Source organism: Labrus mixtus, chromosome 7, assembly GCF_963584025.1.
Source record: "Labrus mixtus chromosome 7, fLabMix1.1, whole genome shotgun sequence".
NCBI lineage: Eukaryota > Metazoa > Chordata > Actinopteri > Labriformes > Labridae > Labrus > Labrus mixtus.
This window is the reverse complement of record NC_083618.1, coordinates 10063651-10076069: the sequence shown is the minus strand read 5'-3', so window position 1 is coordinate 10076069 and position 12419 is coordinate 10063651. Positions and strand designations below refer to the sequence as shown.

Below are 12419 nucleotides of genomic sequence, written 5' to 3'. Positions count from 1 at the left end.
AACGAATCAAGTGTTTGTTTTTTCTATCTTGTGCGAGGCCTACTTCTTTTAATAAGTGGCATAGTGCGTGTCACACAACAAGCTCAGAAGAGGGGAAAAGGGGAGTGAGTTTTGTAGTTTTAAAAAATTGAGGGATGCAATTATTTTCATTTGTCAGACCCCTTTCACGCTTTGGGTGAAAATCTTTCCCACCTATGGTATCACCTGAACAGCACATAGGCCTGTGATTTCTCAAACGCACAGAAGCCTGTTTAAGGCAGGCAGGTATTCAAATCACAACAACCCATCGTGTAATTCCTGTTACCTGTCAACACCTTTAATCAATTCATCACCTAGTTAGTGCAGAAAGCTATGTGTTTTGAGTGAAATTAAACAGTACCTTCTACTCCTAGGAATGCCAGTCCTTTTGAATTGCGATGTCAAGCAGATTGCTGTCACTTCTAGAGGTGTTTGTCAGTGTTAATGACTTAATCTTGTGGGGCTTGTGTGCTGACATAACACCAACAATGTCAACAAATATCACATTTTATCCAGAATCACCAAATGTATAGTGGCGTTCAATCGACGATGTCACTGAATTTCGAAAAGCAAACGATGACAGGTATTCGTGAACGTGTGTTGCCTATACCCTAAGTACAGCCTCTCAGGCAACACAGGAGTTATAACTGCAAGTATTTCACTACAATCTGGCGCATATAACTGCCTACCATTGGTTGTAGCCCTGAATTCGTATTCCTCATCTCATCCGAAACAAACATATATTGATTTTGGTTATTCTGGACTGTATTGAGTAGGTGAAACTAGGAAGCAACCATTCCTGAAATACAGAATTCTTGGCAAAAAGTTCACGTGGATGTGACGACATTCTACATCCGCTTTGAGTCTTCTCTCCGAGATCTTGGCGCGCTACTTGTAGATTTGTCCGAGGAGTTTGAGAAACTACTTTCTGAAACAAACATCTTACTTTGCTTATAGAAGAGTTCTTAACTTAACAACACCAGTTGCTGAACACGATACAAGCAGAGTAGCCATATTTGAACATTTGGGTAAGTTGGCAATTTTTTTTATTGCTGCTAAAACAAAAGTCGAATCATTGTGTAAAGTGAAGCTAACTACTCCTGCTGCATAACATCACCATTATGTAGAGAGGAGGATCCTTCCTTTGTACATAACCCTCTTTTACACTGTCGCTGATATCAACATAGAATATTCTACGTCATAATACAAGTCGACACATGTTGTGAAGTTGTAGATAACAACTATAAATACCTTAAGTTGAAGTAGCATACTTAAACTGCATGAAGTCAACAGATGTATGAGCAGCCTTACTAACCAGTCAGAGCTGACAGTAGTAAGTCGACGAGTGACGGAGGAACCTCGTTTGGGTTTGTTTTTCTTTAATTAATTAAAGAAAGAAAAACTCTTTGATTAACACATAACCTTTCATGTGCAGACTGACGCCCATTATCAAATATTTCTTATTTTAATACAAATCAAACGCATATATGTATTTCTCGTTTACTGCACATAGTTCTGTTTACATCTGTCAGTCCGATCACTGTCCACTTATAGCTACTCCTTTATATTTAGTATTTTTAAGTTAAGTTTAAGCTTTAAGTTGTATTTAAATTGACACTTTATATTTAGGTTAAAATGTTTCGTACTTGCACTGTTGTTAATTTACTACTCTGTGTGCCTTTGAATTGCCCCCCAGGGACAAATAAAGTTTTTTTGAATTTGAATTTGAATTTGAAACGCTATAGTGAGCAGAGATATTTGAGGTTAAGCTCTGTTCATATTTCTATTACTAGACCGACCCTTCACCTGTAAGCTGTCTGATGGTGCATTGGCTTGCTCAGAATGAATTGCGAACTTTTGGCAACGTGCAGTGCTCTTGGTTATCTGGAAGGAGACACCTATCACAAGGAAGCTGATTGCTTAGGTGAGTGATTTTATATGGATAAATAACAACAACAAAAAACGTTTGCACCTGTCGTCCTCAAACGGTTCTCTCTGTGTTGTAGAGAGTGTCAAAGACTTGATCAGGTATCTACGGCATGAAGATGACACCCGTGACGTCCGTCAGCAGCTGGGAGCCGGCCAGATTGTACAAAATGACATCCTGCCAATTATTATTCAACATGGACAAGATAAGGCCTTATTTGATGCCTGCATTAGGTAAACAATCTGCTCGACTTATGAGCTCAATAATTTTTTAAGATGACTAGAACAATCAATCAGTGCATAAATACGTAATAATATGTTATTATAAATAGCTGTAGAAGATTGTGAATACGAAAAAGTCTTTTTTTTTTGTAGGCTCATGGTCAACCTCACTCAGCCTGCCATGCTTTGCTTTGGGAAAGTCCCAGATGACCCCGTGTTTAGGCATCACTTTTTGCAAGTGACATCTCATTTGCAGGCCTATAAAGAGGTATTGTGTTCTTCGAATTATGGCACTTTAATTTTGGATACAGGGCTGCCATTACTATCCAAAGATTTCTACATATTTTAAATGTATATTTTTGTATAACAATGAGTATTTTTTGTCTCAATGAATTTGTGTTCATTTATAGGCGTTTTCCAGTGAGAAAGTTTTTGGCATTTTAAGTGAAATATTATACAACCTTCTACAACTGGTGAGTGTTTCTCTGGTCAAAATAACTAATTTTAGTCTCCTACATTATGTATGTGAAAGTGACATTTTTGTGTCTCTTTAAGGACTGGGACCAGAGGCAGGAGGAGGATAACCTGCTGATAGAGAGGATCCTGCTGCTGGTTAGGAACGTGCTTCATGTACCAGCAGACCCCTGTGAAGAGAAGGTCTGATTTTAACATCAATGTGAACCGATACGTAACACTGCTTAATGTATCTTAAAGTTGACTCAAAAGACAGGCAGATCTTTTATTTTCACTTAAATGTACCTCTATCCATCAGCAACCCCTCTGTTTCTCCTGTAGAAAGTGGACGATGATGCAAGCGTTCATGATCGGCTGCTGTGGGCCATTCACATGAGCGGCTTCGATGACTTGGTCAAGTTCCTGGCGTCGGCTCAGAGTGAGCAGCAGTGGAGTATGCACGTATTGGAGATCATTTCCCTCATGTTTAGAGACCAGGTCAGTGTGACGAACCTCTAGTAAGGACTCGTATAGATCTTTTGCTGTTTTGTGCCTGATCTTTTATTGATGTCCTACAGACGCCAGAAGCTTTGGTGAGCGCCGGTCAGGCTCGTTCAGCAGAAGAGAAACATAGAGACTCTCAGGAGCTGGAGGCATTGAGGCAGAAGGAGCTCGCGGAGAAACACTCTCGTACCTTACAAAGAGGAACCAGGTACAGTTCCGCTGATGCCAAACAGTTTCACTGTTCAGCTGCACTAATACGGATAAGAATACATTTATACTTTGATCTAGCAACACAAGCGAGTAGCAGAATTTCAAGAGTTGTGCGCTCCACCTCATAAGAATATGTATCACACCTCTACAATCTAATGTTTTATTTTATCTTGTCATAAATATTCTGAATACTTATATTTGGGCTTTCACCTTTATTTAGATAGGACAGTGGATATAGTAAAAAAATCAGGAGAGAAAGTGGGCTATGACATGTGGTGAAGAAGCCGCGGGTCGGACGGGCCCGTCTGCTTGGATAACTACAGTATAGCCTCTGTACATGAGGCAAGACTTAACTCCTAAGACCACCAAATTCTGTATGTGAGAGGTTTTTAAAGAAGATATTAATTGAGGGGGAACACTCAACCATTAAATGGCTTGTTTGATTTACTTGTGTTCAAACAGAAAATACGCTTTGTTCTGTTCATGTGTATGTTGATGTATATTTTAACTTTTAGACACTCTCGCTTTGGAGGCTCGTATGTTGTTCGAGGGCTGAAGTCAATTGGGGACAAAGATGTGATTTATCACAGAAATCTTCATAATGTGAGTCATCAACTCCATAAAACACAGTATGTGGTAAGATGTGTTTGTGCTTTTCTAAACAATATTGGTATCAATTTCTGAATATGTCTTCCTTTCTTTTTTTAGTTCAAAAATTACACTCACGACACAGGCAAAGCAGTAAGACGTGTTCCTAAGAGGAATCGACAGGCTCAGGAGGGTAAAGACAAACGCCGTTCAGCCTTGAATGTTCGACTCCTCCTGCGAGAGTTTTGTGTGGACTTCTTGGAGAACTGCTACAATCATCTCATGTACCTTGTCAAGGTCGGCTGCTGTAACATGAGTGACAAATATTTTTTTTATCATAGGCTTACAGACCAAATCCCACAACCAGCCTTTACCATACATAACAATAAAATCACATATTTTAATGAGAATGTCTGATACATGACTATACTACTTTTTGACTCATCTACAGGAAAGTCTCATTCGAGAGCAAACTCAGCAACACGATGAAACGTACTACCTCTGGGCGCTCAGCTTTTTCATGGCCTTCAATCGTGGCAACGGTTTTCGGGCTGACTTAGTCTCTGAGACAGTGTCCATCCGTGCGTTTCATTTTATGGAGCGAAACATCACCAACTATTATGAGATGATTCTCACAGATCGCAAAGAGGCGACATCCTGGTCACGCAGGTAAGGAGATTCTGAAGGACAGGTTTTAGAAAAAGCAATGCATTATCTGTTTTGTTTTGTTTTCGGTCTGATGATATCACTTGTTCTCTCAAGGATGCACCTGGCACTAAAGGCATACCAGGAACTGCTGCTGACTGTGAACGAGATGGACCGCTCCCAGGATGGAAGCATCCGTCAGAGTGCCAACGTTATAAAAAGTAATATGCTAACAGCACTTGTTCAAAAGGAATACTGGTTCCAGCCATACATTTTAATGACAGCGTTTAGGATGTTAAGGCGTGGCTTTGAGGGTTTTGAGCCGCCAGAGATGCCAGTCAGCTCTACCCCTTTGTTAAGAAACCAGAGTTCCATGTTTCCAGCATGGAAGCGAGGATGTATGTCGCTGCAGAAAGAGACATTTGTACCTCAACTTTAGCTGATTTTAATCAAAAGCAACCTCAAAATCAACGACCATGCAAATCTACACTTTAATTAGAACATTTCTAGTGCTTTACTTAGCCGTCAGCAAGCCGCTTTGTTTAAGCACTATCTCGTGACACGCATACGTTTTCCTCTGCCAGCAATGCTAAGATCAGCTGTTCAGTTCTGCAATTTCAAAAGCTAATAAACGTTGCAACTGCCAGGGTTGAGCTTCAACCGGCTTTAACCAATGGATGACGTCACTGAGACTATGTCCATGTTTAATACAGTTTAAGCATACAACCCCAGTTCAAAAAATCGGCGCTATCCTAAGACTAAATGATGATGTGTTTTCACATGTTGCAAAGTGTGAAGATGTATTACCTATCATTTTACATATTTTCCCTCTAAAATATAAAAGGGTTTGCATGTAACTGTAGTGCTAGAAGCCTTATCTATTTGTTCTTCACTCTCTCTCTAGGTAACATATTTTACCTGATGGAATACAGGGAGATTTTCCTGACTCTCCTGAGGAAGTATGACGAAACCAGACAGCCTCAGTCCTACCTCAAAGATTTGGTAGAGTCAACTCATCTCTTCTTGCGCATGTTAGAGCGCTTCTGCAAAGGTCGCAGAAACCTGATGGTTCAGGTAAGCTTTTGGGCTACGTATCTGGTGCAACTTCTTACCATTAGCACCATCTTTCAAAATGAATATCTGGCCCTCTTAACTCTGCAGAGGAAAAAGGTGAGGCGCAAAAGGTCTCAGCGTGGAAAAAAGCCAGCTACAGAAACTAGTCCAGAAGCCCTCGAAGAGACCTGGAAGATTGTAGAGGAGGAGCTGAAGGCCGCCAGTTATCAGGTCAGTGTGAAAATCAAGCTAAAGGGTTAGCAGAGTGTGGATACTGTTCAATGCAAGATTCTGTACAAGAGTCTATGGCTTTAAAGATGGATGATATATCTCTTTTAAGGCCAAATTCTCGTTGCTTGATGTACATTTCTTTCTGTGTGCAGCTGTCAGGGTTGTTGACAGAAAGCATCGTGCCATTCGATGCCACATCTGAAACTCCACTTGAGGAGCAGAGGACTGAGGCCATGGTGCGGGTGCAGGATGCCCTCCTGGCTCGACTGGGACCAGAAGCGCTGGGACTGCTGCGTGCTGCCAGGTCAGCAAGTCTCAACATGCTATCGACCCCTCAGATTAATCACATTAGTTCAGTTTGAGCATTCATCATCTTGTCTCACTCAGGGAGGTGTGGCCAGAGGGTGATGTGTTTGGCTCTGTCGATGTGGAACCTGAAGAGGAACTGGAGCTCCTTAAGCAAATCCTGCATGCCAACCTGCCAAGTAAGACTTTTCAAATGTATGTTTGCATGATTCTTTTTTCTGTGCGGAATTCAAACTTTGACTTTTTATTTCATTTTAGGGTCGTCTCCTCTTGAGCCTGCAGCAGAGGAGGAGGATGATGATGATGATGATGATGCAGTTGAGTTAGAGGAGGAAGAGTTGGAGAATATTCAGGTTTCTGAAAAGGAGTTTAACTTTCTAGACTTTATCAAGAGGTAAGAAAAGCAGTTAGGGGGATTCTAAAAAAACAACATGCAACACTTTTCACTGCATGCAAAATATATTTTTGTGAACTTCCTAATGGGACATGTCTTCTTTCTTGTACCTCTTTCAGGTTTGCCAGTCCTGGTATTGTGCGTCCATACCTCCTCTTATTGAAATCCTACTCAAAAAACACACCTCACACAAACCACTGCATCGCTCGCATGCTGCACCGCCTGGCCGTCGACCTGAGAATGGACGCCCTGCTTTTCCAGCTGTCAGTATTCAACCTTTTCAACAAGATCCTCAGTGACCCCGCCGCAGCTGCTTACAAGGTAAAGTTATGACATGAGGAAAAACTCATACTACGGGCAGGGAGCACAGGAAGCAAGGTCAAAAACAACGAGTTCCACTTTCTCTGTTTTTCAGGAGCTGATGACCTTTGCCAAGTTTGTGCTGAACAGGTTCTTTGCAGTGGCAGCGAAAAACAACAAGGCATATGTTGAAATTCTCTTCTGGAAGAATGTCGGGGCCGTACGAGAGATGACCGAAGGCTACAGCCACGATGGGTTTGTGTTTGTTTGTACTGTATTCGTCATATTAATCTGGCCGTTTTTTATGAACCTACAGGCTAAAGATGCACCTGTGTAAAAGTTGAAGACATTGTCGACAATGATTTTCTTTTACAACATAATGTCTTGAGTTCTGCAGTTTGAAATGTGTCTCTTAATCTCCTAAATATGTCAGAGAGGGAAAGAAACCATCATGGACCGAAGAGGAGGAAGAGGAGTTGAGGAAGCTCTACGAGGAGCATCGTCATTCTGAGGGTCTGCTTTCTTCCTCTTTGTTTCCACAGCTTTTCTGTTTGTCGTATTATTAGTTACAAGATGTAGTTGCACATACGGTTCTCAGCCTTAGCATTCCTTTATTTACTGTTGGTTCTTGTGTTTAGTGCCAGATATAGTGGAGACCCTATTGCCATTACTCAGCAACAGCAGCCGCACTCGACGCCAGGTAGTGACACAGCTGGTGCATATGGGACTGGTGGACAATGCTAAAGAACTGAAGAAACAGAAGTATGCACCCGTGACAGGATGAGTTACATATTGATGTTAAAGTTGAGAAGAGTGTATTGACAACGTTTTAAACATTGCAAATCTTAACCACTTGCTGATGACATTTTAAAATCTATTTTACAACAGGATAGGTACCCGGATTGTTCTTTGGACCGAGGAGCAGGAGCAAGAGCTTCAAATGCTCTTTGAGGAGTACAAAGACTCTGACGGTACAAGACACAATATTATCATTGTGTACAGTAATAGCCTGATACTGTACCTCTATCCTCAGCTCCAGTACTTACTCTGAAACACTTCATAGACTGTGTAATGACTCTCTGGTGATAACACCTGTATTTTAACAGATGTGTTGGGTAACATCCTGAAGAAGCTCACAGCTAAGCGGTCTCGCGCACGTGTGGTTGACAAACTGCTCAGTTTGGGTTTGGTGTCTGAGAGACGAGAACTTTATAAGAAGAGGAGCCGCAGCGCTCAAGGGAAGAGATCTGGAGCAGCAATGGTAGAGTTGATTCAGATGTACTTCCATCTTTTACAATAAATCACATTAAGATGTGGAAAAATGATTAATACAAGGTAAATGATGTCATTAAAAAAATGTGGTCTTTTAGAATATTTGAAGAATTTGCTGCCAGGAGATAAACTGAACGTTTTCTGCTGCAGACTGAAGAAGAGTTCCTCGACAGTCTAACACAGGGTTTCCCGGATGATCCCGTGGAAAGAGATAATGAAGATGATGGAGAGGATGAGTCTGAGGAGAGTGAGGAAGATGAGGAGGAAGAAGAAAAAAGAGAAACGTCACTAAATGAAGGACGACGGACTCAAACCCTGCACTCGCCAGTAGGAAAGAGAGCTGACGTAGGCAACATGGTGTGGGCTCTGCAACAGGAAGGTGAGGCCTAGCTGCCGTATGTTCTTGAACCTGATTGTATAAAATATTAATACTTAACGTCCATTTTGCTTCATGAGATGAACAAAGACATTGCTGTTATAGAGTGTTCAAAAAATATAATTTCAACTCCAACCATAAACCATTCTTACATTGGGAACCCTTTGAAGGTTTCATGGTGTTGTCTTTTTCAAACAGGGATGTCTGGGCCCATGTTGTGGCTGCAGAATTGTCTGAACAGAACAGCAGGTGACCGTAAAAAAGATGGTAAGTTAGAAAAAGAAAAGTATTTAAATAATTTTTTTTTATTTCAGCTTTGTTCCAGGTGGCCATTTTTATTGATATAATTTGGTCTGTTAATTTAAATGTAATGAACTATTCCCCAGGTTTGCCACAGCCTGTGGCAATTGTTCCTCTTACTGAGGAAAACGAAGACGCCATGGACAACAAGCGCTTCAGGAAGCTGTTGCGCAAACTGGGAATGCGAGCACCTGCAAATGAACAGGTGTGTGTGGTTTCTTTTTTTTTTTTTTTTTTTCTTACGCCAGTGGCAGACGTGGTTTAAGAGATTACGGAGGTTTTCAGTTTTCCCTTCGCATTCATGCCCCTGGAAGGAATATTTTATTTTTTTATGAAACCCATGGCTGCTGCAACGTGGTCCATAGCTTCTGTACATATGGGCGTGCAACATGACTGCTAGGCTATCCTGCTCCCCTAGGGGGAATATTTTCATAGCAGCCTCAGATTCAGATGTCCATAAGGAGTCAAGGATGAACTAATAATTTGGTTGTTACCTGTCTGAACAAAGGCAAACTCCACTTCACAATGTCCTGGGAAAAAAATTTTAAGCCATTGTTTCAGTTCCATTTTTATTACTGATTTCCTTTAGGGAATATCTTCAAATTTGTACAACAAAGTCACCATGTCTTTACACTTATTATTATTTATTGTAATCCATCATGGAGAGATGATCCTATTGGGATTTTGATTACAAATACAATAACTAAATAATGGATTGAACAGCCAGTAGTAAAATGTAATATAAGTTATTTTTCACTTTTCTATTAACAGGAGTCCTTTTGGAGGATCCCTGAAACAATAAGTGATTCACAGCTCAGAAGTGCAGCTGCAGCCCTGAGTCCAAAAGAAGAAGAACCCAGAGGAGACGAGGAGCAAAACAATTCACAGACGCCAACTGAAGAAACTCACGAGGAGGGGCAGGGGCTGGAGGAGGATGAGGATGAGGTCTCAGGGGAACGCAGAGCTCAGGCTCTGAGAGCTCTGCTGCTCACACGCAAGAGGAAACACCACACCTCCGAGCAGACAGGTATGTGTGGGAGCGTCCTTTTCCTGTCTCAGATGACAGCAGTTAATTACAGCTTTGTCTGGTAGCTGAGTGTTAAGTTACATGGTGCCTCAAATAGCCTGCTGTGGCTTAACTTCCAAGAATTTATGTTTCCTCAAGAATATTATTTTGGTCACATCCTATTAAGTGTGTAAGCTTGGAATTGGGAAAGAAGAATTTAATTTTTTTATTGCATCTCAAAATGCTGGATAGAAAGAAAATAAAAAAGCAGTAACACCTTGCCACAAGCATAAGATTAGCAATTTAAAAACTATCTTTTTCTTTTCTTTTGTCAGAATCCACTCCTGTTGAGGATGCACAAAGTACACCTGAGAGGTAAGGGATTGCACTATATTTTGGTTAATCCAAAACCCAGCAGAGAAAATGTCTATTTTAAGTTCTGAATACTTTCCATGCTTAATCTATTCCTGTTACCATTAGATCCCAGGAGAAGACCTCAACTAAAAGAAGCCGAGTTTTGGACAATGGTGAGGAGATTAGTATTCATTTATTGTTTGTTTGTTAGTTTGAAAATGGCCGTGTATGCACCCAGCATATGTTAAACATGTTCACTCCTGATTTCACAATAAGTTTAAAAACCACAGTCTGATTGGGCTCACGCACATTGCTGTCTTACAGAAGATGACTCCTCTGATGCAATGGATACAGAGACCAATGGCGCTGCAGAATCAGACGGGGAGGATGTCTCTGTTCCTGTCAAGCGCAGACGCAAGATGGTCTTAATCGATGACGAGGAAGATGAGGATTAGTGAATTCCTTTAATGGACTATTAAAACTGCAGACAGGGGAGACATAAAAAGTGCATGCAGCCCTCTGGAGGAAACTGTTAATGGAAAACCACATTGGCCCCCATGGATAAATAGATCCTATTAAGCAATTTTCTTTTGACATCCGTTTCGAGAGCAGTAGATTGATGTTTTCATGTTTTTGTTACAAGTTCTTCTCCAAGCATTTCCAGAATGGTCATTATGTACATATTGCTGTTTGATCACGTTTACAACTCACATCTTCTATTATAACTCAATAATTTCATTGTTCTGAAAGCTGTTGGTTAATCATACCACTGTTTTGGTAAAATGATATCCATACAATAATTTTTACCAGCTGATCATTTCTCAGTTGACTTTTCTTTTTTCTTTACAGAAAACAGCTTCTGGTTGGTATTGATTAAAAAAAGAGGCACTGTTGTGGGCTTGTGGTGGCTTTTGTTGCACTACATCATTTGAAACACTAGGGGGCACTATTGAACTATTACCTTTGGAGATAAGTCAAACTGTAACTTCAATATGTGGATTTACCTTTGAACTCTTGTCTATATAAAAAGTCACACAAATAGCACTTTTTGAACACAGCTTTAATAGATATTCCATTTCTATTGTCAGTTAGACTCTATCAGTATCAGACTCCTTGAAAACTGCAACAAAAATACACCTTAGTAGGATTTCTGTACAGCACTGCAGAAATTAACCAAACATCTTTCTTCTGATTGAGCATTGTTCCACACAGGGATCCTATTTATGCCTGCCTCCACTGCCTATAGTCGACCATGCTGTGTCGGGGGTGGTCTCTTGTCCTTACATCTGGACCATGTTAGTTACTTCCTGTCACAGCATCTGCTCAGCCCCCTTCTTGCAGAGAGAGCAGCGGACACGACAGTCCACAGATAATGCTGTGGGTTAAGCATGTGAGCACAGTGTTGGGTTAGTGTAGTGAATAAATCTGGAAGGTTAAAGGTCTGTCACTTTGTCTATAGAGAGAAAAGCCTCATGTCTCCATGCATCAGTTTACTGCAGGCGTTGACAGTGTCTTAAATATACAGTGATGACTCATTGTTTTGCAACCAGAACTTGAAAGCAAACACTTGGAGGCTGTATTGCATTGTTTGGAACAAATGCCTTACACCATCATTTAAAAATTACAAACTTTCAGAAAATAAAAACCGCATGTTCGTTAGTAAAAATTAAGATCTGCCATTACATTTGAAAAATCCAGAGAAAAACTACTTTGCATGTTGCATTTTTTATCAGTTGAAATGACTTTCAAACCTCACAGAAAATCAGCCATGAACAGAACTAATTCCACTGGTTATCCACATTAATAGTTTAATCCAGGTTTCTCTGGCTCTAGGTTACCTTAGGTCACAGTCTAATGCTTAGGAACATTCTTAGTAAAATAGACTAATGTGTTCAGTTCAGGGGTAAAAAACAACAAAAAAATTTTTTAATGCTTTGTACTGTAGCTCACCTTTTGGTTCACAAAAAAATGTATCTGAAGCCCAAGACAGCCTTTACTCCTTCCTTCATTTGCTTTTGTGTATTTGTGGACTACTAAGACAAGTGTTTTAAACCAAGTCTTTTTATTTCCTATTTTGAAGCAATCTAGTGTTGGCTCCATAATGATATTGTAATAATACTTTTTTGGGTTTATTCTTGTATGCCTTTATGTGATAGGACAGTGGATAGAGTAGAACGCCTGGGAGAGAGAGTGGGGAATGAGATGCATGAAAGAAGCCACAGGTCAGTCTGCCTGCTTGGACGACTATAGCCTCTGTACAA

General features: G+C 40.6%; 1 protein-coding gene across 1 annotated transcript; it reads left to right on the top strand.

Moving 5' to 3' along the window:
• The first annotated feature begins 101 nt into the window (after positions 1-101).
• Positions 102-11051, top strand: timeless (timeless circadian clock). The gene is made up of 30 exons (XM_061042722.1): positions 102-1046; positions 1812-1942; positions 2025-2178; positions 2320-2434; positions 2577-2639; positions 2722-2823; positions 2962-3117; positions 3198-3331; positions 3849-3936; positions 4042-4218; positions 4373-4590; positions 4684-4787; positions 5471-5640; positions 5728-5850; positions 6003-6154; positions 6238-6335; positions 6415-6550; positions 6670-6871; positions 6966-7105; positions 7284-7363; positions 7489-7612; positions 7739-7821; positions 7957-8111; positions 8273-8501; positions 8697-8765; positions 8885-9003; positions 9570-9825; positions 10140-10179; positions 10285-10331; positions 10483-11051. The coding sequence occupies exons 2-30, from the start codon at positions 1861-1863 to the stop codon at positions 10611-10613; spliced, it is 3747 nt and encodes a 1248-aa protein (XP_060898705.1). The 5' UTR covers positions 102-1046; positions 1812-1860; the 3' UTR covers positions 10614-11051.
• Positions 11052-12419: the final 1368 nt, after the last annotated feature.

Excerpts from the sequence above, each read along its gene's own strand:
- timeless (XM_061042722.1), top strand. The coding sequence starts at position 1,861 with ATGAATTGCGAACTTTTGGCAACGTGCAGTGCTCTTGGTTATCTGGAA. Across the intron at positions 5,641-5,727 it reads GCAGAAACCTGATGGTTCAG|AGGAAAAAGGTGAGGCGCAA; the intron begins GTAAGCTTTTGG and ends TTAACTCTGCAG. Across the intron at positions 7,364-7,488 it reads GGAGCATCGTCATTCTGAGG|TGCCAGATATAGTGGAGACC; the intron begins GTCTGCTTTCTT and ends TCTTGTGTTTAG.